The 26699-nt window shown below is 52.5% G+C and overlaps 1 protein-coding gene across 2 annotated transcripts in view; it reads right to left on the reverse strand.

Annotated features, from left to right (window-relative positions):
* Positions 1-371: 371 nt before the first annotated feature.
* Positions 372-26699, reverse strand: part of SLC29A3 (solute carrier family 29 member 3) — a 43175-nt gene continuing 16847 nt past the window's right edge. The window contains exons 3-7 of one of the 2 annotated variants that reach the window (XR_004040793.2): positions 19779-19861; positions 12584-12810; positions 8237-8399; positions 3234-4244; positions 372-2260 (exon numbers count right to left, since the gene is read on the reverse strand). Coding sequence is in view for 1 of the 2 variants with exons in the window: in XM_030862520.2 (XP_030718380.1) it covers positions 3593-4244; positions 8237-8399; positions 12584-12810; positions 19779-19861 (1125 nt within the window). In the remaining variant the exon portion in view is untranslated. Of the gene's footprint in view, positions 4245-8236; positions 8400-12583; positions 12811-19778; positions 19862-26699 lie in introns of both variants that reach the window. The other variant, XM_030862520.2, reaches the window with a different exon arrangement.

The following is a 26699-nucleotide window of genomic DNA, read 5'->3' on the forward strand; positions in this document are numbered from 1 at the left end:
AAGAAAAAAGAGGATGTTGTACATATATACAATGGAATACTACTCAGCCATAAAAAAGCACAAAATAATGCCATTTGTAGCAACATGGGTACAACTAGAGATTATCATACTAAGTGAAGTAAGTCAGAAAGAGAAAGACAAATACCATATGATATCATTTATATGTGGAATCTAAAGTATGACACAAATGAACCTATCTATGGGTTTCCCTGGTGGCGCAGTGGTTGAGGGTCCGCCTTCCGATGCAGGGGACACGGGTTCGTGTCCCGGTCTGGGAGGATCCCACGTGCCGTGGAGCGGCTGAGCCCGTGAGCCATGGCCACTGGGCCTGCGCATCCAGAGCCTGTGCTCCGCAACGGGAGAGGCCGCAATGGTGAGAGGCCCACGTACCGCAAAAAACAAAAACAAACAAACAAAAAAATGAACCTATCTATGAAACAGAAACAGAACCATGGACCTTGAGAATAGACTGGTGGTTGCCAAGGGGAAGCAGTTGGGGGAGGGATGGAGCGGGAGGTTGGGGTGAGCAGATGTAAGCTTTTATATCTAGAATGGATAAACAACAAGGTCCTACTGTCTAGCACAGAGAACTATATTCAATATTCTATGATAAACCATAATAGAAAAGAATATAAAAAATGAATATATATATATGTATAACAGAATCACTTTGCTATACAGCAGTAATTAACACATTGTAAATCAACTATAATTCAATTAAAAAAAAAAGATGAGCATGGGCTTTAAATTTAACCTCCAGTAGAATAAAATCTTTCAACTGACTTCTGGCTTTCTCTCTTCTATCTGAAGTTCTGTAGTAAAGCATGCCATGGTCTCAGAAGCCAGGACCCTGCAGTAACCCCCCCCTCACATAACGTCAAAGCTGATTAGAGGGTCCCGGGTGTTCTCAGGAGCACTGGGCTGAAGACAGCAAAATGAATGGGCTTTGCTAATAATACCCACACCTGGCTCAAGCCTCCTCGTGTCCCCATGCATGTAGGAACCCACTAGTTAAAGAGTCAATTGGCTGCCTCTAGCTGTCTTTGTTGAATGAAAGGAGGAAAATGAAGACGTGTATGGCATGGAAATACACAAGGGCATGCACTAAAGCTGCCACTTGGGATTAAATCAGAGTACTACCAGACAAAGGCAACCTCTCAGGGATTCTCCTCCACCTCTTTCACTGAAAAATCCCCTTCTCTTTAGCAAGTTTTGTTCACGCCCCAAAACACGTGAGCTAGTTCCACAAGCTTCCTGGGGTCACATGAGACTTGAGACCCAGAGCAGACAAGCCCCATGAGCTGCTATTACAATAAATGGGCGACAAGGGTGACTGAACTCCACTGTCTGCCCCTCTACTTGGAGATGTATTTTTATTTACCTTCCTCCCTGAGAAGGAATGATCCTTTGCAAAATGCCCACTAAAGTGAGCAACAAAGAAAAGTGGGCAAAAGCCCGGATAACCCTCCCACCAGCCAAGCAGCCGGCCCCTCTTCCGGCAGCGGCCGCGGCAGCACAGCTGGCACTGCGAGCCCGTCATCTCCTCAGCTCCCCTCAACGCTGCATCATCACGCTGGCCACCCTCTTCCCCATTCACTCCATGCTGATTCCAAATCAACTCACTAACGGGAAAGCTACCCCCCTTCAACAGAGCATGCGAGGCCCCCAGCCCTCCTCCTCTGTTAGCTCCAGGGCGGTCCCTACCCCTGAGCTCAGACCGCTGTTGTACCTTAAAACAGACATGCTCCCCATTGATAAGATACCTGAGGTTGAGATGCGTCACCTCACCTCCCAGACAGACGCCCCAAGTGATCAACAGCATTGAAGTCAGTGGAAAAAAACCAAGGGGGAGATTTCAACTTCCTGCAAGGGGAGGGGAGAATTTATTTTTAAAATAAAATTTTTTTCCCAAGTATCAAGTTTCAGAAAACCTTTCAAGGGTGTCCTTTTCAATTCTCTGGCCAAAGAGAGGGAGCGTGTACCAGCCGAGTCGGTGGGGAGCATCAACTGCTGACACTGGGTGGATTACCGGCTGCTTCCAGCTCTATCAGCTGTCCACGGGACATCTCGGATCCGGCGCGCTTCAGAGCAGGAGCGGTTGATTCACGGCTCTCAGCGTTTTGCCACTTCTCGGGGCAAGCTCTGTGCTTCCCGCACAGCTCTTGAGAAAACTCCTGGTCTGATCTAGTTCCTTCCTCTCTCGGATTCCCATGTCAGCCTGCTCCCCCAAGGAACAGCCTTGCGGGAGCCTTCAAGGAACCTGAAAAAATATAAATTACTACTCATGTCAGGCAATCACAAGTGTGTGCAGGCCTCAGAACCTGAGGGGTTGCCTTTTGAAACAACAGCTACAAAATATACGACTGTGTCCAGAAAAAAACAGGACAAAGCAACACCTAATTCTGTTGACTAAAGCTTCAGAGCTCAGCTGATGTTCATAATAAACCAACCTAGGAAGGTGAAGGGGCTACTGGCCCCCTCTGGACACCCTCTGCCCCTCCAGTCCAGTCTCCATCTTCCGCCTGCTCCTTGGCTGTGACTCAGTCCACAGGGGCGCAGAGGAGATGGACGGGAGGAGGGAACACGCCTCCTGTGGGTCACAGCAGGCTGGACATGTCCCTCCCTTCAGGCCTGGGGTAGAGCAGCCTTACTATTGGGTTGGCCAACGTCTTACGGAGAAACCCGAAAGCACTTTTTGGCCAGCCCAGTACTTCTGGGATATAATGCATAACCCCTTAGGGTTACTACACCCACTCTTCAAATATCCTTAAATTACTCAATTTGAGTATGCTGTTTCCTGCCAAGACCCTAAAACAGCCACCAATAAGGCTTTCATTAAATACCCAGGTATTTATTAGGCCCTTGAACCAATGGCCTTGACATACTGTAAACATGGACACTAAACCCTGCCCTGACCCAGGCCATAGACCACTTTAAGCATCCCTGTTTGAAATCCAGGCCTGACATGCTTGGTCCTGGGTACAGCAGGGAGGCCCTCTGGAGCCCATGTCCAGGGAAGGAAGGGCTCCTGGAAGGCCTGTCTTCCCGGGGTTCCCAGTCTGGTTGGTGGAAAGTGGAGGTCTGCACAGGCTTGGGTCTTAGGCCTGAGGGCTGGCCACACCAGGGGGACCTCCTCCGGGTAGGGAGGGCTAAGGAGTCTCGCATCTTGCCATCAGCTGGAAGGAGCAAGGCTGGGAGAAGGCAAAGGGCCTGTAGACGGTCTTGGCACTCACCCTGTAACAACTCAAGAGCTGAACACTGGCAACACCTTCCCCAAGAGGGAATAACAACAGGCAGAAAGCACCCATCGGCCAGGAGCTTTCTGTGTAACTTGTAACTGTGTCTTATTCAGGTGTCTTTGGTCCTCAAAACGTCTCAGGACATCTGTCAAAGTATCTGGAATGTCTACCTGGTCCCGGCGACAGCACTGGTCCCAGCTCCCTGGCAGCAACGAGGCCCGGGTGTGATCTGTGCTCTGCAGAGCCCAACCCCAGCCCTTCCTGCTCGCTGCCTGGGCCCTCCTGGCACTTCCTGCCCATCTTGCTGAGGCTCCCAGGCATCGCACAGCACCGAGGTCTAGCCATCGCCCCTCCTAGATGAGGTGCACGAGCAGGGCAGAGCACGCCGAGCCAAGCACCAGGCCCAGGCACATGTAAAAGGACATCACCACCCCAGTGGCCTCGGCCAGCTCCCGGGGCACGATCTTGGGCCCATAGATGAGAGCTAGGGTGCTGAGGTAGCCGTTGCTGAGCCCCAGCAGAGAGGTGAAGAGCACCGGGTACACGTCAGACTGGAAGACCACCGTGTGCAGGTGGAGGCGGGGCTGGTAGTTGCAGAACACAAAGAGGGGGACGAGACAGGTCCGGAGGAGCACAAGCCCGGGGAGCACCTTGCTCCTGGGCCCTGGCACCTGGATCCAGGCTGTGATCTGCCGGCCGCACAGGTCAGCAAAGTTGTACAGGAGGAAGGCGGTGAGGGGGACAAAGAACTTGGTGCTCCACGGCGAGCCCGAGCCCTTGCTGAGGGACTCGATGTTGCTGAGGATGGCGGGGAAGACGAGGCTGGTGATGAAGAGGAGGTAGATGATGCAGAAGCCCAGGCCGGCAGTCTTCTTCAAGATGGGGCGGAGGGGTGGTGTCTGGGAGTCGCTGGATCCAGGGGCCACCAAAGGGGGATTGGGGGAGTCCTGGGGCAGCTGCTCTTCACCAGAAAACACAGCCGGCCAGACGGGCCTCATATAGTACCTGCAGGAGAGAGGCTGGTGGTAAGAGGGGCTGGAAAGCAGGGTCACTCGGGATTTTCAGAGACAAGGCCGGGGACGGTCTTTAGGTCCAGCATGTAAAGTCTAAGCCCCAGGATGCCCTCAGATGACACGTGTGCTGCGGGGTGGCCAGAGGGAGACCTGCACAATCCCCAGCCTTCCTGTCCTGGAGCTGCCTGTAAGGCTGGACTCCAGCCCATTGTTCTGTGGTGCTGGCCGTGCCATGAGCAGGGAGAGAGGAGACCAGCACTGACCACTGCATGGTGAGCCTGGGATCCAGTCTTCACTCACTTATTTTTGTTTGATTTTGGGGGTGGGGAGAGGTGGAGCTAAAGTAGCATTTATTCTTCAAATGTAAAAGTAATTTAAAATCTTAAATTATAAAAGTAACACATGCTTGATGCAATAAACCCAAATAACACATAAGAGGAATGATACAGTAGAACAAGAACTCTCACCTCCCACCGCTGGTCTCACTCCTTAGAGATACAGATCATTAAAAGTCTGGTGTATATTGTTCCATGCACATGCAAACACCACACACACACAGCTATGTTTCTTAAGCAAAAGTGGGATCAAACTATACATATTGTAAAACTTTTTGCAACAGTATAACTAACACAATATAAATACATTATATAACTGTCTACATGCATAACTATTATACATAAATGTATACGCACAATTGCCTAAAGAAGAGTATCTTTTGGCCATCCCTTCACACAGGGACAGACGGCTCTGTCTCTGTTGCTGCAGAGTATTTCACTGTATGGATAGACAATTTAACTGCTCCCCTAATGCTGGACATTTAGGTTAGCTCTAGTTTTTCTCTACTACAAATAATCGTGCAATGAATGTCCCTATACATAAATCCTTGCACATATATACTAGTATTTCGGTAGAGCAAATTTCTAGAAGAAGAACTGCTGGATCACAAGGTTTGTGTCTTTAAAATTTTGATAGATATTGATAAACTGCTCTCCAGATAGGGAGAACCAATTTATCTCTGCTTTGTACCACCTACCTACCCTAACTAAAGTAACCTAACCCTTCAATCTCCATGAGAGCACCTGTTTCTCTAAAAAGAACTGACCACAATTTATAATGATTGTGTTGGTTTACTGGTTTATCATCTGTCTCCTTCAGTAGAAGACCGCTCTCTGGGGCAAAGACACATTTGGCTGTTCCCAGCTAAATCTCTGGGCACACAATAACCCTTCAAAACATAATTGTTGAAAGAACTGATAAGCCTATAAAAGTATCTTTTCCCGCATATACTCAACACTGAATATGATCAATTTTTTCAATTTCTGCTACTCTGACCAGAGTAGAAAAGGCTTGGGTCTCTTTGCATTGCTGTGTGACCTTTCCTGAGTCACTCAACCTCTCTGGGCCTTGGGTGCCTAAAAACCAGGAGACATGGGCTGATTGTATTAATATATCTCAAACAGGAGAACTGGTGTGGTGCCGGGGAGAACAGCAGGTTGGTGATAGCTGGGTTCTGGTTTCAGCACTACTTCTGCCTCCCCACTGTGACCTCAGGCCAGGTACTCCCCTCTCGGGGCCTCAGTTTCCTCCTCTGTAAAATGGAGGGGCTCTGTAGCTGTAGTTTGAGATCCCTGCCAGCCTTCCCATCCTAAGAGCCTACATACTGTCCATAAGCGAGTCAGTGGGAGGACTCCTCCCCAGAATCACTTTTCCATGTAATGCTGAGCTGAGCACTTCGGTCTTAAACCTTGTCTTGTTTCCCAATCACTATTTAGAGAAAGGACTATTCTTACTTCTGCTTCTACTCAGCATCAAGTCCTTGCCTTAGTCTGCTCTGAGGAAGCTGCCCACCAAGTTCTCCTGGTCAAAGCTCTTCTTCATAAGTTCGTCCAAATCTAACTGCCCCATCTCACCCTACCGCAGTCAGCAGCTTCCGCCACTGCGTGAGGCTCAGTTCCTCCTGAGTGGGATGGGGCAGCCTAGCCCAGCCCTCCTGGGTGCAGCGCCTATGGGCTCCCTTTTAAGTAAGATTTAGTTTGAGCAGCCCTGGGAGCACAGCGCTAAAGCTCCTTCCTCAGATGGGTTTCTGTAAACCCAGAAGCCTTGACCCAAGTGTTAATATGCAAAGAAATAGAAACTTCCATGGGCTGGCATAGCCCTGGGTTGTTCTCTTGTCTCACGTGCTCAGCTGGAAAGGATTTTGGCTTGCTTAAGTGAGACTGAAAACTAGGGTGACCACCTGTCCTGGTTTGCCCGAGACTATCCTGGTTTTAGCACTGAAAGCTCCCGGTTCTGGGAACCCCTGGGACTTCAGTCCCAGGCAAACAAGGAAGGTTGGCCACCCCGGTGTAAACAGCCCACGCGAGGCTCCCTGAAACAGGACACAGGGAAACAGCAGGAGTAGCGGGAACCTCCTGCCTTCTGTTCATCGACTCAAAATAATTTAGTCAGCAGCAACAAGGTGTCAGGCAGCATATGAGGGGCTGGGGGGACAGCGAGCCAGACAGACCCCAGGAATCACAGGGGCATCATCGTGGAGCACAGCTGGATAGCTTTTGATGACAGCCCTGAAGGGGCAGGGAGGGGGTGGGCAGACTCAGGTCTGTAGCCACCTGGGGTACATGGTGTCATCACTCAGTCCCCTTTTACCCTCCTGAGGCCACGGAGGCCAGCTGAAGTTACAACAATCCTCTAACTGGGGAGAGCAACCTGCCCCGGCAGATTCAGGATTCTGGTGAAGGCAGGGGGCTCTGGGGATGAACGAGGCGACTCTCACAGGGACAGGAGGAGTCAGTGGTGAGGAAGGACCTCGCCGTCACAAGCCAGGGGTGCAGCAGGATGCAGTGGCAATGGTGCAGCCGGGAAACGGCTCCAGGTTCCAATGCCCACCTACGACTCACCAGGTAAGAAACCTGGGCATGTCTGTTAACTCTCCAAAGCCTCAGTTTCCTCATTGGTAAAATGGGAAAATACAGTAAAAACTGCACAAGGCTGTCCTATATCCTAAGGGGAAAAAATGGACTGCTTAGCTCAGTGCCCCCCACACCAAATCGGTTCCCGTGGATCCGGCAGAGCCAGGACCCGCGCTCTCGCCCAGCTCTGTGGCTCGCACGCTGTGGGACCACAGGCCAAGCACCTGGCCTTCTCTGTCTCCGTCTAGTCACCTGTATAATGGGGAATATAATTCCTGCCATTCCTATATCAAATACGACAATGGTTATGAAAATGCATTGAAAAGAATAAAAAGCAAGAAAAAGTCACAGGTCATTTTTTAAAGAGTAGCAGGAAGCAAAAAAGGAAAAGGAGGAAGGAGAGAGAGAGCGAGAGAGACTAAGGCGAGGAAAGCGGTCCTGCAGGGTCGAGAGGCCCCGAGAGCCGGGGGTTAGAATCAGAGGTTTGGAGTTGGGCTCCAGTGCTGGTTTTGCTGCCGACGGGCTGTGGGACTCGGGCAAGTAATTCAGCCTCTCTGAGCCTGGTTTTCTCATGTGTGAACGGGCACAATTACGATAAGTCACAGTGCTGCCCCCCATGAGAAGCGGGTGTGTGAGCTTTAAGAAGCCCCGTGAGGCCGGGCTGAGCACAGAGCAGGAGCAGGGGAGGTGCGCAGCCCAAGGAGCTACTCTTCATCATTGTCCTTCCTCAGGTCCCACTTCCGCCACCTGCCCTCTCTGACAGAAAACACGCAGACTCCAGGGGCGCAGCTGCTTGGGGTTGCTACGCAAAGCCAACTTCTCATGTCCAACGGCCCAGCCAATTTACTGAGCAACAACTACGAGCCAGGCACAGCTCGAGGCACGGGATACAGCAGAGAGCAAAACCCACTCTATTTCTGCCCTCAGGGGAGGTCACACTCCAGCGGGGAGACAGGCAGTAAACCAGGAAACGAACATGGGCTCTAGCTAGAGGATAGAAGAACTCAAGCAGACAGGATAAAGGTATAAGCATACATGAGAGAAGGATGCCGCAGAGAGCTAGCGCGGGCCTCACCTGGCGTAGTCCAGCCGCGGCAGCAGCAGGTAGAGCCCGATGCAGAGCGCCAGGAAGACGTCCGCCGTCAGGAAGAAGGCCAGGGTGCTGTCCGTCACGTCACTGGCCCCCGCCAGGTCCACCAGCGAGGCCACAGCACTGAGGGTGCCCCCCATGGCTCCTCCTGCAGAGAGCGTGGGACCCCCCACGGATGGTCAGGGCGGGCCCGTCCTCCCTGCCTCTCGCGCCTGCCTGCGCTCCACTCCAGCTCCACGCTGTCCCTGCTGAGAAGAACGTTGCTGTTCTCACAGTACGGCGAGGCCTTGGCAGACCCGGAGGGTCCTGCAGCCGTGAGCTTTCTGACTCTGCGAGGGTATCCCCAGCCCAGCTCTTCTCCAAGGGGCATGGAAGAGGCTCCGGCCTGTCCGAGCACAGGCTCCCCGCTGCCTCGAGCGAGGCCAGCCGATCTGGGGAGTCCTTACCGGTTAGAAAGTCACCCATGGAGCTTACCTTGTACCCCCCGGCAGCTGTGCACCATACACGTGTGAACACGCATGCACGCTCACTAACACACACACAATCACATACACACACATAGGCTACAAGCTCTCACACACACACACACCGACACACAGTCACAAACCGCACTGTCACACACACACACACTCAGTAACACACTCCTATATACTCACACACCATGCTACCCCAAACTCATACACACACTCGCATGCACGCAACTGCCCCACCACATGGAATGTGCGCTCCTGCCGAGGGCTTCGGCTCGTGGCCCAGGTGACCGCGTGCCACATCTTTCTCTGCTGCCTAACAGAAGAGGCGGCACAACCCAGCCGAGGGGACCCATGGGTCCAGGAGCCAAGCAGATGTACATCTGACCCTTGACTCTGCCACTTGCTCGCTGTGACCTGGGGACAACATGACTTCTTGGGACCAGAGTTTGCTCATCTGTAAAATGGGGACAATGACACCTGCCTTGCAGAGCAAGGACTGAATCAGATGATGTTTAGAAAGAGCCCAGCACACAGCAGGCTTTCTACAAATGTCAGCCCCCTTCTTCACCACAATCACACAGTCACTTCTGGGAGGCAGGCCATGTGTCTTACTTCTCTGTTGAACCCTCACAACCGTGGGTGGTCAACTGGTGCTGGCCACGAGTCAGAGCTTATACATGGTCACATGTGAGCAGATCATTACTCCTCTCAGCCTGTTTATTTGCCTGGAAGATGGGACTCACACTTGTCCTGTCCCTCCCATGAGACTACAGTGGGATGGAAATGGAAACAGTGAATGGAAAAAACAATGGATGCGTCCAATAGGATCAACACAGTAAGTGCCTGTGAATACAAGACTGCCTGGCTGCACGGATGGATTTGCCTGCGTTAGAGGATCAGGATACTGAGTCTCAAGGAGGCAAGAGGGCCACTGACTGCAAACAGCCAACTGGCCCGTGTGGGCACGAGCTGCTTTGTCATTACTTGGCAGGTCTGACCAGGCACCACTTCACTGCCCATTGCTGCACAGAGCAGAGGTGGGAGAGGGACAGCTGGGCCCTCGTCCACCACGATGCCCATCCTCGCTGCCTCACCCACACTCTGACTGACACCTCTGTGGCTCTTTTTCTCCCCAACCTCCTCAATATGAGTTCTATTAGCCTGGGGGGGCCAGAGGCTGGGATCTGAGAGGAGGGCAAGGAAATGCAAGTTAGCATAGCGATGTTTCAATTCTAGCACGGACTCTAGAATCAAAACATCCGAGTCCAACCCTGGCTCTACCACTTCTACGTGTGTGACCTTCAGCAAGTCACTTAACTTCTCTGTGCCTCCGTTTCCTTATCTGTAAAATGGGGATGTTAAAACCCACCTCTTAGGGCTGTTACAAAGATTAAGAGGATCATTACATGTAAAGCGGGACAGGGTCTGGTACTGAGACGTGCCATAGAAATCCTCTCAGATTCCCAATTAGGTGTTTGGTTATTTCTGTCCTTCCTACATCAAAACAGCAACAACAGGGTAAACTCTTTGCCAAGAGGGTGCCAACTTCTGAGAAGCGGTAATCCCCACCTGGGTGATTTGTAAGAACTGGAGTTAAACTCCATAAGACATTCCCTAGCTGCCCTGAGGAAGAGATCTTAACATCGCTGCCTGTTGATTTTCCTCTCTCTCTTCCCAACTTGTAGAGATTTATAATATTATCATCAACAACAAACCAGGCCTCCAGGAGCTCATCCTTCATGACTCCCTACTTCTATCTCATCAGTTATGGAAATACATGCAAACGAGGGACTTAAAAAAACACCAGTACAAAACAAATGAATTGTTCCTCAGATGCCAACACACACAGAATTCACAGATGGGCTCCTCTGGACGAAAAACAACGGGGGCTGGTGAGTGGCACTGAGGCCTCTGGAAGATCGGGACACCTCACATCTTCCAGGGTGATGGGTGCCCACTGGGAACTGCACACAGTGGTGACAACGGCTTAGGGCCCAGCGTAATTAATACTGAAGTGTGAGTACTAGGTTTCTCTACTTTTTCAAAAATGGACTTTCTTAAAAATGCACGGGAGAGTTTCCTTCTCTGGAAGGTTCGCAGGTGGCCAGATGAACCTGAAGGGCGCCTTGCCAACATATCGGTGTGTTTGGTCACTGGCTCCTGGAGAGAGAGCCAGCAAGGTTGTTATATTGAAAAATCCTCTAGCAGGATGGAGGGAGATGAGGGGACAAGAGACCAGGATGACTGAAGGGATTAAATCCAGTGTTCAGGGGCCACTTCCCTCAGCTTAGGCATGCCCTTCTTGAAGCACTGCTAGGGGCATATTGATTGTACTCAGGAAACTTAGCGATGGGTCCACTTTTATTTTACTTTACGCCCAAGGGTTTCTCTGAGGATACAGCCAGAAGCCTAATCTTTCAAAAATGGCAAACAGATTTGAGCTCAAATCTGAACTCTGATCTGTTGACAGTAAGTGTCTCCAGTGCTATGTTGAGAAGGATTTAGACGCTTAGGAGGAAAGATACAGATCGATTAGTGATGTCTGGCACTGGTGTGGGAACAGGCAGGAGATATACACTTGTCCAGGTATTTGTCATCCCTGTCACATACTACTTGGCATTATCAATTAATGGGCACAGAGTAGATTCTTCGCAAAATGCTTCTCAAGTGGGCAAATGCTTACTGCACCCCTTCACACAACATGGACATGCAGAGACACTGAACAGAGCAGCTGAGCTCCCAATCTTGCTTTAAGGGATGGTGGTCTCCTGGGAAAGCACAGATTCTTCCTGACCCAGCTCCTTTTTATCTTGTTGAGACATTTGGGTGAGAGAACAGAACTGCTAAGGTCTAGGCAACAGGCTTAGGTTAGGATCAAAATTTTAGTTAAAGGGGTCCGCCCAAGTCATGTCAGCAGCCCCGTAAAATGCCAAAGTTCAGGGTAACAGAGAAGTTTATTACTAGGCTATCAGCTCCTGGGAGGCTGAGTCTTGTTCATCTTTGAATCCCTGGCACATAGTAGGTCTTCTACAAAATTACAGAGGAAGGAAATACAGATAGAGGGGAGAAAAGATGGAGAAAAGAAGGGGGAAAAGGTAAGGGAAAGGAAAAATAACGAGAAGGAAAGGGGACAGGAGAAGGGAAAGGAGGAGAGGAGACAGGGAAAGAAAGGAACGCTGGTTCAGGAAACGCACTTGGTAGGCAGACTGTATTTTCCAAAAGGAGCTGCAACTATGTCTCCCCTCCCATTACAGTATGATTTTCATACTCACCCACTGAGATATGTGGGTCTGTGTTTTCTCCCCATGAATCCAGGTAGGCTTATGGCTATAGTGGAAGTGCCCCAAATGTCTTTCAAGGCTAAGTCATAAAAGGAAATAATGCTTCTGCCTGGGCCTCTTGGGATGCTTGTTCTTGCAACCCAGAGGCCATGCTATGGGGAAGCCCAGGCAGCCGTGGTGAGGACCACATGGAGAGAAACCCTGGCCCCAGCCCCAGCCCCAGCTGAGCTTCCGGCTAACAGCCAGCACCACCACACCAGCTGGGTGAGCACACCATCCTGAAAGTGGATCCTCCAGCTCCAGGCGAGCTATCCTGGCTGATGCCACGTGGAGCAGAGGAGGAAAGCTGTCCCTGCGAACTTCTACCCAAACTGCAGATACACGGGCCAAAGAAATGATCCTTATTGTTCTAAGGCACTAAGAAGTTTTCGGGTGCTTTGTTACACAATAATAGATCATGGAAGCACAACTAACACTCATTTCTTTTTCTGGAAGGGCTACCACATGCTCACCTCTGGCTCCTTCCAATAACCCCCAAGTAGACTGACCTGCTCAGCTGTCTGGACCCCAGCTCTCACCTGATATCAGTGCCTGGGAATTCCTCATGGGGAAGGAACCAGTCATGCCGAAGACGCTGCTATTGAAGATGGTGGAGGTGCCGCTGAGGATCGCCATGCAGACGATAGTGACGGCGAAGAAGCTGTGAGTCCAGGAGGAGGTGTCCACCTTCACCAGCACGGTCATCACCACGAAGATGGCCAGCATGACAGTCAGCGAGGCCAGCACGCGGACATGAATCGGAACCCTAAGGCGAGGATGCCAGAAGCGGTTAGAGACCCCCTCGGGCCTCCCATGCCAGGCTGGGGTTGGTGAACATTCTTAAGGGAAGCAGGTATGCTCAGTAGCTGGGACCGTGCACTCTGCAGTCAGGAGGCCTGGGTCTGAATCCTGCCTTCCTGGCTCACAGTCCTGTGTGGACTTGGATTAGTGACTCTATCATTCTGGTTTCAGCTTCTGCATCTGTACAAAAGAAAGGAGAATCAATCTACCTGAAGGTGTGGTTGTGAGGATCTCTGGCGGGGAGTGTATAGAGTCAGGCAGCAGTACCCGGCTCAGGGCAAATGTTCTCAGACGCTGCTTCTTTTCATCTTGCTGTGAGGTTCAAGGACAGGAGATGAGGGCTCTTGAGGCAAGACCCCCGTTCCTCCTGCCACGGGGATGAGCTCCCGCTGGCTTTGTCTAGTGCTTAAACAGAACAACCACCCACTGGGATTCCTTCCCCCAAAACTTAGCAGTGGCAGGGAGAGAAAGGAGAAGAGAAGAAAATCATCACCATCACTGTCGTCATCAAAGCCAACACTGAGATAGTACTTCATTTGTGCTAGGTACTCTTCTAAGTGGTTTCTAAATGCTAACTTGTTGAATTCTCACACCAGCTCCACAAAACAGGTATTCTTACCTACCCCACATATACAGATAAGGAAACCGAGGTCACAGAGGCTAAGCAACTTGCCCAAGGTCAGTCAGCTGCTCCCACCTGTGCTCTCAGAACGACACTCTACTGCCTCCCTGGGAATGAAGGGAATATGGGTGGCCCAGAACAGGTGGCCAGGGCAGAAGGAGGCTCCTGTGATGGTCTCAGTTGTCATGGGCAGCAGCTGACGCCAAGCTAGAGCCAGCTACCCCCATCCAACCCCACTCCTGCATGTAAGCCTTACGCCTCTCCCAGCCTCCAACCTGCCCAGACACCGTCCTGCAGGGAGAAGCAGGGAAACCTAGCTCTCTGTGAAACTGCATTTTTATTGCAGGGAGAGAGAACATCATCTAAAGAGGCTGTTTAAATCATCAGATTAGACTAAGCTTTAAACCAGATTGGATGTTTAGTTAATTTTCCTGCTAACCAGTGGGTGGCAGCTGGGAGAAAATCCAGATTAGTTATAGACAAATTTCTTTTGGATAAAAAAAGAAAGACATGAAAGGTAGAAAAAAATATATACATACATAAAGAGGTGTGAAATGATGAGCATGAAAAGCAAGAACGGATTTTTTCAAGATGCTTTTGTGGCCCCAGGCGAATTTGAGTTTCCTTCCTATCCTTGGCTGAAGGGAGAGCAGGTGCTGCCTGGGCTGTGTCAGGGGCAGAAGGAAGCCCGAGGTAGTGAAGGGACAGTTCAAGGTTGTGGTGTGAGGAGCTGGGATGAGGACCCAGGTCTGTTGAGCCCCAGCCCATGGCTGTCTTGCTAAGGCGCGTCCTCTCTGGTGTGTTCATTCCACAGATAACACTGGCCAACTACTGTGTGTCCAGCGCTGGGCTGGATGCCCGGGACACAGGACAGACGAGGGACAGGCATTTTGCTCCAGTGTGCAAAGTGCTCCATCAGCAGGGCCATAGGGCATCCTGGGCACGTCTGAGGGGCACGACACCCACTCTGAGCATCTCATAGGTTTTTTGGAGGTGATACCTAAGCTGGAGCGTAAGGGACGTCTGGATGTGAGTGCACATATCTTGTGAGGGAGAGCGTAGCACACTCAGGGAATTAAAATGGACTCTGGCTGCAGGTGACACTGAGTGCAGAGGATACCAGACAGACATGGAGCCCCACCCCGGAGGGCCTGGTCCAACTGATAAGTGCCAAGACTTGCTCCTCAGAGTGGGGCGTGGAGTGGGCATGCAGGCTTTGTCTGCCAGCATCCGTCCCACCAAGAGCACTCCTTCCATGCCAAGTTGTCCTGCGGAGGTGGACGGTCAAACTGTCCACACCAACCCATCCACAAATGAGGGCACACGACCTGGTCTGGGGTGATCAGGGTGTCCCACCCATACCTCTGGCCACTGGATTGGGTTAGGGGTTAGCATGTGACCTAGGCAGGGCCAGTCAGTCATCGCTGGGACTCAAAGGCAGAGAGAAGCTGGGTCTCTGCCAGGACTGTGTCGGGGGCTGCTGGTCCCTATCTGGCCAGCTGCATGGGGAGAGGCCACATCTGAGATGAAGCCAAGCAGGCACACACAGAGCTCAGGGCCGGCGGATGAGAAGGACGTTTATACTCCCCTAGATCCAGGAATGGAGGCAGCTCTGACTTTAATTTTCTGAGGAAAGAATGAGAAAATCCTTTTTGTGTCTCTTTCCTTTGTTACCAAGAGTGCCAACCAACATGCAGAGGCACATCAGGGTTTCCAGTTGGGGAGCGACATAGAGACTCCACCTCTGAGCAATGGGTGCCCTGCCCTGCTGCCCTCCCCTCTTACCAGGAAGCAGGTTGCAAGTGACAGGTGATTGATTAACACCTCCCAAGAACAGCCTTCAGCCAGTGATGGGGAAGCGGGTGGATAAATACCCCAGCTCCCACCCCCTCAGGTGTGTTCCACACTGGCTGCCAGAGCTCTGAGCAGCCGAAGCTCGGTCACCTTCTATGGGAGCTGGCTTGATAAGGCTTCCTTTATTGGCTGCCATCCCTTCCCAGTCTCCCCCCTTCTCCTACTGTGGCCCCCCAAATAAACTACCTTCACTTGAATCCTTGGTCCAGGGTCTGTTTCTGAGAAACTCCACATCAAGACACATCTTCCCAGGGTCTGCAGGGGACTTGGCCTGGGCAGGAGCTGGTGGGCAGTCAGGTGAGCACCTGGACCCCAGGGGCCCCTGAGTATCTATTTTAAATGCACACGAGGTGCCCTGAAGGCTGGTGGTCAGGCCTTACTCTGATGCTCAGGGTGATGCTACACACTCAACCCTGTCACACAGAGCACCCCCCCCCCCGCCCAACTCTCTCCCAGGAGCTGCAGCTTCCCCACCCACCCCAAAGATAAGAGCCACAGGGGCACAGAGCCTGAGTCCAGAGACAGAAACCCTGCCAACTCTGCCACCAATTCACTGTGTGACCCCAGGCAAATATTCAACCTTTCTGGGCCTCAGTTTCCTTGAAAAAGAAGAGGTGGGACAAGAAAAAGTTCAGGTTTCTTCCAGTTTATGCTTCTAAATCTGAAAAAATTCAAGTGGAGAGAAAGGCTGGGGACTAATGCCCCAAAGTTTTAGCAGTTCCTTGGGGCAAGAAGAAGGCGAAGGACAGACTAGGAGACGTAAGAAGCAGCACAGGGACAGGGCCCCGTCTCGTTCTCACCCCCAGGGCTGGCATAGGGCCTGGCAGGCACCTGGTAAACACCTGCTGGATGCACAGATTGATAACTAAGGGGTCCCAGCAGTGCACGCCGGGCCTCAAGCTCCCCTTCACGCTCTGCTTTTTGACCCCCTCAGCATGGCAGGGAGACAGCTGGAACCAGCAGCAGCGATCCCAGCCAGCCTTGGGAATGGCCTCTGTCTCCAACCACCTCCTCCCAGATGCAACGCAGGAAAGGTCCCCCCCAGGAATGCTGCTGGCACCCCAGAAGCTCTCTGTGCCTGTCAAAACAAGGTTAAGTAGTTGCCTGAACAGGAAAGTTGCTTAGGAGAGAGCTGGGGGACTTCTTACCCAGGCACCCCCAGGGCAGGGAGAGGAGGGCAGAGTGAGAGAGGAGGAGGTAAACACCAAGTGCATCACAAAAGCAATGCAGCTCCCAGCTCTGCCTCTGCCCCCCACCCCCCCTCACATCCCTCACCTGCACAGGTCTCCTCCTCGCCAGCTAGTTGCCAGCTGCAGAACCCATTCTCAGCAGGAGCTTCCCTGCAGGGGCTCCAAGCCCTCAGGGATCTTGCCTGGGGCTATTGTCAATGCTTGTAAAGCTTTATAAAACGTGCCCGTGCAAGTCCACCCCACATCCACTAACGGGGCACACTGCCTTACTCTCTGCTTCTTCCACCTGGACAGCGGCCCGGGGGGTGGTTACACTGTTGGGATTTTAGGGAAAGTCTAGACAAGTGCTGCCCTAGGCTTGGTGGCTCTGCTCTGGCACAGGGGACGTCTGAAGTGACAGCTCCAGCCCTGGGACAGGTCATACTGATATGAGATTCTTGGAGAGGGCTGCCAGATGTACCCAGGCTGCCAGCTTCCCTCCCTTGCTCACGAGGGCTCAGGACCCCAGGGGACTGATTTCTTCCTAAGTCTCCAAAATGTAAATCCTCCTCGTAAGTATTTATGACGCTACAGATTTAACATAATAAAACACCTGGCGATTGTGGATGAGCCGCTTAGATAAGCCAGGGTTCTCCAGGGGGGAGAAAAGGGGACATTTCAGTCTCGCACATTAAACAGAAAACAGCTTAGCTCCAAGCCATCTTCCCACAGTCCAGAAACAGACAGAGGCTGGGAGCATTTTCCACATGGCCCTCACCCCTCTCCTGGAGCCGGGAAAGGGCACAGGCAGGCCCTGGCGTGGGCAGGGCCCTTCTGGAGGACGCCCTGTAACACTGAGCCCTCAGAGCCAGCTCCCAGCCGTCCTCGAGAGGGCAGTGCCTACTGCAGACAGACCCAGACCTTCTTCACCACCTGCTTCCCTCCAGTAGCCTGAAGCCAGGGCAGAAATGGGCTCCCGCTTATAAGGCCTGAGATGCGGCTCTGGCTGCAGGGAGGGGCCCCGCGAAGCTGGAGAACTAGGCGGCAGGGGGCCCAGAGGTTCCAGGCACAGATGTGGGGGGAGAAGGGTCCCAGTTCCAATCCTGCCTCCAACCTCTTAACGGCCACATGACCTTGGGCAGGTCACCTGTCAGCCTGTTGGCCCATCTGTATAACAGGGGAATAAGTGTGCTGCTCTTGGGCACTGCAGAGTAAAGGAGATAATGCCTCCGAGGGCTAAGAGTGCTGGGAATGTTAACTGTGATGATCAGAGATTATTCGCCCAGGGCCCTGAGGCTGGGCCTTCCCCGCTGCCGCTGCCACTGCCGCTGATCCCCGGTCCCGGCTGGCTTCCGGCCTGCTGGACCTCACGACCACAGAGCGGGCAGTGCCAGGTAAGACGCCAGCTCAGGCCAGCCCTTCCTGGCACTGTGGTCCTGCGCACGTCTCCTGACCTCCACTTTGGACAGAGGATCATGATAGGGGCCTGGAAAGGAGACAGGGCGGTGAGAGGCCGAGGGACTGCCCCCGCCATGGCTCCATCACTTCTTCCTTGTCGTCCTCTTCTTGCATGCCCTTCCTTTCCTCATGCCTTCTCTTCTGAGTCACTGCCAGGGACCCAGCTCTACCCTGCTCATAACTCCATCCCCTGCCTCCTTCTGGGCGTGATCTCTGGAGGCTGCGTTCCTCCTGCCAGGACGCTGACCGTAGCCCCGTGTGCCAGGGACAGGCAAGAGCAGGCAGGTTAGGGGCCAGCTGGCTTTCGGCCCCCAGGCCGTCTCAGACCATCCTCCCTCTTGCTCGTCCAGCCTTCACTTTGGTTTTAAGAGGCGTGCAAAATTCTTTGACATTCCTTCCATTGAAAGGTGCGGTCCCTGGTCCCTTAAAACTGAGTGGGCAGAAGGGACAGTATGTGACTGCAGAGACTAGGTTACCAAAACCATGCAGCTTCTGCCTTGCTCTCTTGGAGCGCCTGCTCTTCAGCCACAACATGAAAAGTCCTGCTACCTGCGAGAGACCGAGGGGAGGGACAGAAACAGACAGAGAGAGAGGTGCCCCGCGGAGGCCCCAGCGTCTACAGCGGCATGAGAGAGGGCCAACCAGAGCTGCCGGCTGAGCCTGCTGCCTCCCAGGACCGTGAGAGACGGTGGTAGTGTTCTCAGCCACCATGCTCTGGGATCATTGTTCTGCAACAACAGAACATTGGAATAACCCCACAACATAATATGCTTGGAAAGACTGGTCTATTCAGGCTTAGCACACCTGAGGCACACGCGCTGCCCGCTCTCCTCCTGGACTCAGAACAGACATCAGTAATCACAGCACACGCCCTGAGGTCAGACCTGCCGTAGAATCCCGTTCAAGCAGAGATCCAGGCAGTCACTACAAACTGAGCAGAGTTGGGTAAAACAGACTTGCCACCAGCGACCTAAGGCTTCAGTAGGCCGTGCCCAAGAGATGCCCAAGTTTCTGAATCACAACGTAGCTACCTTTACCAGCTAATGATAGCTTAGGGGAAATGCAGGCAAAGTAGCTCAGGCTGTTACCCCTGTAAACCTAAATGGAGAACGGATGGTACCAGTCACCCAGTGGGGTGAAAGGGCCACGGGCTATCTCCTAAGTCATTCCTTCTTCCACAGTGCATCCCACCCTTCACAAATGCTGTGCCAGAAGTCGCCCACTGACCACCCCCATAGGCGGCCGACTCATGAGCTGCTGTTACCAGCTTGGCACTGAGCACTGAGTGACCCGTTCCCATATAGTGAGAGCCAGGGTGGTGGGGTGCCAGCCTCTTAACTTCTAGCTCTGATTTTTTTTTTTTTTTTGATCACTCCACGTGGCATGTGGGATCTTAGTTCCCTGGCAGACCGGGGATCGAATCCGTGGCCCCTGCGTTGGAAGCACAGAGTCCTAACCATTGGACCACCAGGGAAGTCCCCAGGCTCTTACCTTTCGACGGCTCTCAGAAAGGCTTGGAAGACCAGCCTCCACAAACCTTGCTCCCCGGGCCCCACCCACCATCTGTGGTGTCCCTGCGGCCCAGGCAGCTGTTGACAGTCAGCTCTGACCCCATGTGGCAGCGTGTGGCTCCCTGACCGGGCATTCCATAGGCAGGGCCCCAGGTAACCGATCTGACTCTCAGTCTTCATGGAGGAGTCTGAACTGCCTGCTTCCTACTTTAGTGGACACATGTAAGCCAGCAGAAGAGAAGCAACTGTGGACCAAAGGGGAGTGGATGAGGCTGGAGGTGAAGGTCAGGGGCCTGGGAGAGGGAGGAAAGTGGCCTACCTGTTGACAAGCAGGAAATTCACCAGGAGGCACAGCACGGAGGGTACGGTGGAGGCAACGGCCAGGTAGCTCTCAAAGTAGTTCTGCAATCACAGAAGTGAGGAGTCCGCTGAGGTCACTCAGGATGGAGGGGAGGGGCCCCACCTGAGAGCATGGACGGGGCCCCTCTTGGTGGGTCTTCTCCCCACTGTCTAGACACCTACGAGTGATGGGTAAGTCCACCCCGAGATGGCACGGTCTCGCCCCATCTCTAACCTAAGACCACTCACTCGGTCACACAACAGATACCATCAATGAGCTATGCTAAGTGCTGGGGACATAAGGAAGGGTAGGACTTTGTCCCTGCACTAACGCTCTGCAGCCTATGCTCCCACCCATCCTACCTGTTCCACCCACGTCTGAGGCAATGGAGACAGGACTTGTATGCATGTATGTTTAAAGAAAAATTTTATCCTATCGGTCGTCTTAGCCCATTGTCAAATTTCAGAGATATCCAGATGGGTTTTGTTATGACTCATCCCCATTCTCACATTCTCGCAACCAAGTGAGGCCTGTTAGAAATACATGGGGCCCTGATCCTTGCAGAGAAACTCTGTTCCAACTCTGGATTTGCTCCTTCAATAGAGCTGCTACCCAAGGTCAAAGCCACTTTGGGAAGTGGCTCTTAGTCTGGCCAGGGCATTTTCCTGGAAGTAGCTCAACAGTATTATAGACAAAGAGTGCATGAGACCACAGAAAAGACGAAGATTCCTGATTATAATGTGCTGCAACTTTCAGCTGAAGAAGCTGAGTGGCAACTTTATGCATTTTTCAAAGCTCAGGGAATTGTCCACTCACTAGGGTAGATTTTACTGAGTGTACCTCATCCCTCAATATACGTGTCGAACAAAAAGCCAAAACACTGGAAAGGCTGACACATCTTGGCTTTGGTCCTTTTATGTCAAACCGTGAACCCCAGGTCAGTCATGACAATGGTTTCTAAGCCATGAAAACAGCTTCCATGTATTCAGCATACCGTGTGCAAGTACAAGGGCTTTATACGAATGATATTCTTTACCCTAAAAAATAGAAAAGCTGTGAGTACTCTGGAAAGTTTACAAAATTGAACTTAACTGGGGAACTATTTTGAGTACAAATGTGCCAAGTACCAAGAACAATGTGTGCAAAAATCTTGCCAATGTGCAAACAGCTCGGGCAATTGTAGGATCTCTGCAGAGTTTAAGACATGCTTCTTCCCTGTTAAGAACGGGGTGTCCCATTGGGAGTGTAAGATAGAGTGTGAGGTTTTTTAATGTCTCAAAACACCGCAGGAAGAGCTGTCAGAATTCTGTGGGAGGTTGTTGTCAAATCAGTGGTAGGAGCAGTGAGTTCTAAGGGAGTTCTGGGTAGGGAAGCAGGACGAGGGGGCTGAGTCCTGGAGAGAATGGCAATGAATACGGTTTTGGGAAAAGATCCCAGAGGAGGTGGGATTTGCGTCAGACCTTAAAAGGGAGGGTAAGATCTTTCCTTTCTGGGAGAGTCTGACTGCAATGTGGAGGCCAAGAAAGAAAGATGTCATAATGGGCCACTTCTAGTCTGAAGCACAGACCGTTCCCACAGTCTGTTTTTAAGGCTGCAGAGTGCTTTGTGGTCTCTGATATCCACACCCTGAATATAAGATTGTGATGGCCTTGTAATTAAAATGATAATCACAGCTACTGTGGTCCATCAACCATGAGCCTTAGAAATAGCCTTCCTCCTTTGAGGGGCCATCGCATTGCCCTAGCCTGATGGGTTCAGTGGAGCCTGGACTGGTCCGAGGCACTCAGTCAATTACTCCTTGACATAGTGGCTGGGCGTAGGTGAGGCCAGGCAGGCAATGGGCGGCTGGAAGCAAAGGAAAAGGGCCCCAAGGAAGAGACAGCTGCAGGTGGGGGCCAGGACTGCCCCAAATCTGAGTTCCTCATGACAGCCTTCCTTCAGTGGCTGTTCATTTTGTGGCAACTCTATAAACGGTCATCACGTGGGATGCAGAAGCTGTCTTTGTTTTTTCAAGCAGGCTCAGGTTGCTTGAACATTTTAGGGATGGGGATTTTCTAGGTAATTGAATGTTCTGGTTTGTTGATATTTAAGCAGAAGAAGTTCCTTTTAATGTTGGAAAAGCTTTTTAAATATTGACAACTGGGTAAGGCTAGGACCCCCCTTCTGTTGATTGAGCCCATTTCTCTGCTTTACAAAGGGCACGTGGTCGGGGCGCAGAGGCAGGGGAAGAATGGACTTGACCCTGGGTCATCTTTCTACTGATCCGGGAGCTGTGGTTAGTGACACAGGTGGACTCAACACATCCCACAGAGCTTTTTTTTTTTAAACTTAATTCCTGATACAAACATGTGGTGGTTTTTACTTATTTGCTGCTTTTGCTTATAAGCAGAGTTCTAGCAAAATGAGGTGTGGTGGGCAGGCTCTTAGGGTGGCCCCCATGATCCCAGCCTCCTGTGTTCATGCCCTTGTATCATCCCCTCTGCTGAGTGTGGCTGGGACCTGCCTGGACTTGCTTCTAACTGACAGAACATGGCAAAGGTGACAGGTATACACAATTATGTGGATGGGATTATGTTCCATGAGATGGTGGTACCCATCTTGCTGGACTCTTTTTTTCCTCCCTTGATGGCTTGGAGAAGGCAGGGGGCCAGGCTAAGGAAACCCACGTGGCAACGACTGCAGGTGGCCCCTAGTCGCTGAGAGTGGTTTCTGGCCAATACCCAGCAAGAAACTGAAGCTCTCAGTCTTACAACCACAAGGAACTGAGTTCTGCCAACAACCCAAGTAAGCCTGGAAATGATCCTTCTCCAGCTGAGCCTCCAGTGAGACTGCAGCCTTGGCTAACCCCTTACTGCAGCCATGTGAGACCCTGAGCAGAAGACTGGGTTAGGCTGTACCCAGACTCCTGGCCTACAGATACTGTGAGATAACGAACGTGTGTTGTTGTAAGCTGCTAAGTTGCTAGTATTCTGTTCTGCAGCAGTAGATTCCTATTTAGTGAGGGTTTGGGATAGCTGAGTTCCTAGTAATGGGTTTTTTCTGAATATCGCAGCCTTCCTGTTACAATTTAAATTCAGTTCCTTGACGAAGGCAGAGAGAGCTGACCATGATTTTATTCAACTTCTTGCCAGACATGAGGACCGACGTGCCTGCCCACGAGGGGAACAAAGGTTATGCTTGCCGACCACATCAGTCCCCCTAGCCCTTCCTCTCCAAATCCTTGGCTAAAGTTAGGATCATTTTTGCAAGCAGCATGCACTGATTTCAAGAAACTGGACTTAGTTTACGTGCCACCCCAGATCTGCTCGCTTCACCCGCCCCTTAGGCCATTTGCCTTGCTACTTGGTCCCACGTGGTCATAAAGTCACTGCCGCCACCAGCAGGGGGGCCAGCTGCCAAGGAGAGACCCCTGAGCCTGCGTACTGCTTGGGCTGTGCTCGCAGAGGCTCTTGCTCCCTGGGTGGCTCTGGGAGGGGCCGGGTGACCCTCTCTGAAGGGTGGGGGAGGCAAAGCCCCACCCACAAGGTAGGCTTCAACCATTGAGAGGAGATGGGAAGGAGACTAGAGACACGTTGCTCGTCTTTCCTTCCTCACCCCCTCCACCACACGTGTTCTAAACTGCGGCGGCTCCACGCGGCTCCTCGGGAGGCATCCCGTGTGCCTGAGCAAGCAGCTGTGTTTAGCTGCAAAGCTGTGGCCAGCGCAGTGATACCACAGCCTCTATCTGCTCTCTTCCATCCCTGCCTCACTCCCCTTTCCCTCACTCTTACTTCCCTAGGACTGCACTCCCCACGGAGTATCACAGGTAAGGTGCTGCCTCAGGCTCCTTTCTGAAAACATCCAACAGCAAAGGCCCTATGTTCAATTCTCGATCCCACACATTGCAGACTTGCAGCTGGTACTCACTTCCTGGGTTCGTCTCATTTGCTTCCAAGGCCTGTTGAGGTTACCTTCTCCCAGTTTACTCAAGGAAGTGTGAAGACGTCGGAATACTGGTTCAAACGCATCGCGGTCAGAATGGTAACAGTGCTGCCCCCTCCGAAGAAATCTGAAATCGCCATCCCACAGGCTGATTTTACGTAATGCAATGCTTGGGGATAATTCACACCATGGTTCACCTCCACTTGGGACCGATTCCTGAGAGTTCCCTCAGAAGGCTCTGCTGTTATTTATCCCACCAGGCACCTTGCAACAAGTCTGCAGCCTCTACCTCCAGAGGTAAACCCAAGGACACCAAGGACTCCGGTCTCGGAGGAGTGGAGGAGGGCAATGGCACTGGGCCCCCTCCTGTGACAGTGGAGGCTGTGCTGTGCACAACCCCAGGGGGACCAGTCACGTGGACGGCGACATGAATGGAGCTCCGCAGAGCTGTGCAGCACGGCAGCCCTGCTTTACACAGCTCATGGGGGTCAGTTTGGGCCTGACATAATTGCAGGTGGGAGACCGTAACTGATTCAGGAAGAAGGCAGGGCTGGAAGGTGGGTGGGTGTAGCAGGGCAGGACTTTATGAGATGATGAAAGGTCCCCAAGCAGGTCTGCCTGCCCCAGGAGGCGGGAGACCCAGAGGCTGGTAATCCCACAGCCCTCAGCCTGGCTGAGTGGCCACTGTCCATCCAGATCAGCATCCCTTCCTGTTCTACCCACTCCTCTGTTCACTGTGTGCCCAACATCGTGCTGGTGGTTTGGCGTATAAAATAGACAGGAAAGGGTGCCTGATGCCCTTAGGCAGCACGTAGTCTGGTGCAATCCTACAGCTGTAGAACAATGGATACAAGGGAGGGGAGGGGAGGGAAGGAGGGAGTTGGGGGGGGGGGCTTCCCATAGGAGGCCATCTTGGACTGTAGCCTGAAAGATGGGGGGAAGCTTGCCAGACAGATACGGGGAGGTGTTGCTGGTGGAGAGAGAAATGGCATTCCAAGAGGCGGGAAGAGCACATGCAAAGGCAGGGATGGGTGCTTCTTTGCCACTCAGGACTCTAACCCCAGCTCACTTGTCGGAACAGACCGCCCTGAGGCTTTCCTCAGCACCCACAGGAATCTACTGCACTGAGACAGAAAGGCACCCTGTGATCCATTCAATCCAGGAATGCAGCCCCAGCACCTGCCCCTGCCCCTCGGGGTGCTGAGGAGAGAGCGCGGCCCCACCATTCGGAATTCTCCAACTCAATGTGAGGCGAGCCCAGCTCTGAGGAACAAAGAGGGAAACTTCTGCTCCTTGAATGTCTAGTCTAACCCCCCTGCCCTCCAGTATCTCCCCTGCACTCTGCAATTACCTAGGGCTCGGCGTCTGGCAAAGGTAACATCAAAGGTCCTCTTTGGCACTTGTCAGGTAATCTAATGGACACAGAAGCCCTGCACAGTACCAGGTTATTGACATTTGAACAAAACTGCTCACATGTGGCCTGCACAGACCCCAGTCCATTTGCTCTTAACTCAGCGTGTAAGAGCAAGTCAGAACTGGGATTACTCCCATTTCACAGACAAGAAGCTTGAGGTTAACAGAGGTGGATGAATTGCACAGAGTTGCACACTTGGAGAGTGCTGGTGGCAGGATTTTCTGATGCAGGGCAGGGGTGGGATGGGGAGATCGTTATCATCGCTCCACAAACGTAAGAGCCACTGTAGCTGAGGCCGCCTGCCTCACAGTCACACAAACCCAAACACCGTCACTGGGATTACAGCATGTCCCTGGCTGCCCCAGAGGCCGGGACTGGCAGCCCACATGCCTTCCCAGCAGTGAGCTGGGACCAGCCCGCGGGATCAAAGGGTCCATCAGGGTGGCGTCTTCCCTCTGCCCCAGCCAGAAATGATGGGGCTTGAGTTCTCCCCTCTGCCTGTTAACTCTCTCTTTTCCTTAAACCCCACCGTCCATTCCCTTGTGCATTTCCTCAGGCCTGTAGATCGGAGTAGCAGTAAAAATCACACACAAAAAAATAAAGATTGAGAGAAAAGCCCTCACTACTGTCAGCCACCGAAATGGATGGACACGGTCTGCTGATAAGCACAGGCCATGTGAAGGAGGACATTGTAGTTGGGAAGCACTGGGCAGGCTTCCAGCTTCTCTCCTGACCATGCAAACCCCAGCAGAACGCCCCAGGATGGGTGGGGGCGGGGATCAAAACCCAGAGTGTGGACAGAGCCCGCCGGGGGGCGCTAGGTGCCAGTGGCCCCCAGGCGCCAGGTCGGTGTGGAGCAGCCCTGTAGCTGCGACATTGATCCACTTGCAGTGGAGAGGCAGAAACCATTTCCGTCCGTGACCCTCTAGCCTAGCTTGTGAACACCAGGAAGGGGGAGAGATGCTCTTCAAACACAATCTAAAAACCCAGCAGAGCCAGCTGGCCAGATGTGAGGCGCATTTTACGTCGGGGAGCATTTCCTCTCCTCCACGCTGAGAGCCTCCGTGCTAAGCATCTCTTCTGGAAGAATTTAATTCTGAGCTCAGAGTCCAGGGAAGGAGGTTTCTTCAGGCAGGGAGGCCCAGAAATGAGCCCGTTTATCTCTGGCAGGCCCTGGGTAAGCTTCCTCTGCCCCGAATGCCATTTGCGCACTTTGAAATAAGTGCAGCAAATTAGTCACGAGTCGCGGCCACCTAGCTTGGGGCCGGCTGCCCAGCGGCTTCTGAGAGGCAGCTTTGCGTGGCCCCCACCTCAAGAGCACAGCAGAGGCAGCTGGGCTCCTGCGGGGCGAGAAAAAGCGTCTCAAGCCTGGGGAGTGGCAGCTCGAGGCAGCAAAGCGTTACCTGGATCACAGGAGCATGAAATTAGCAGCAGCGAGCAGGCTGGAGCCAAGAATAGCTTTTGCCATTGCAAACTTGCTGCCTTCGGACAGCCCAGAGCTGAGTTCTGTGCCTGGGATGCTGCAGGGGAAGCGCCTCCACCCTGGCACTGGTCACAGTCACTTC

Source organism: Globicephala melas, chromosome 16, assembly GCF_963455315.2.
Source record: "Globicephala melas chromosome 16, mGloMel1.2, whole genome shotgun sequence".
NCBI classification, from domain to species: Eukaryota; Metazoa; Chordata; class Mammalia; order Artiodactyla; family Delphinidae; genus Globicephala; species Globicephala melas.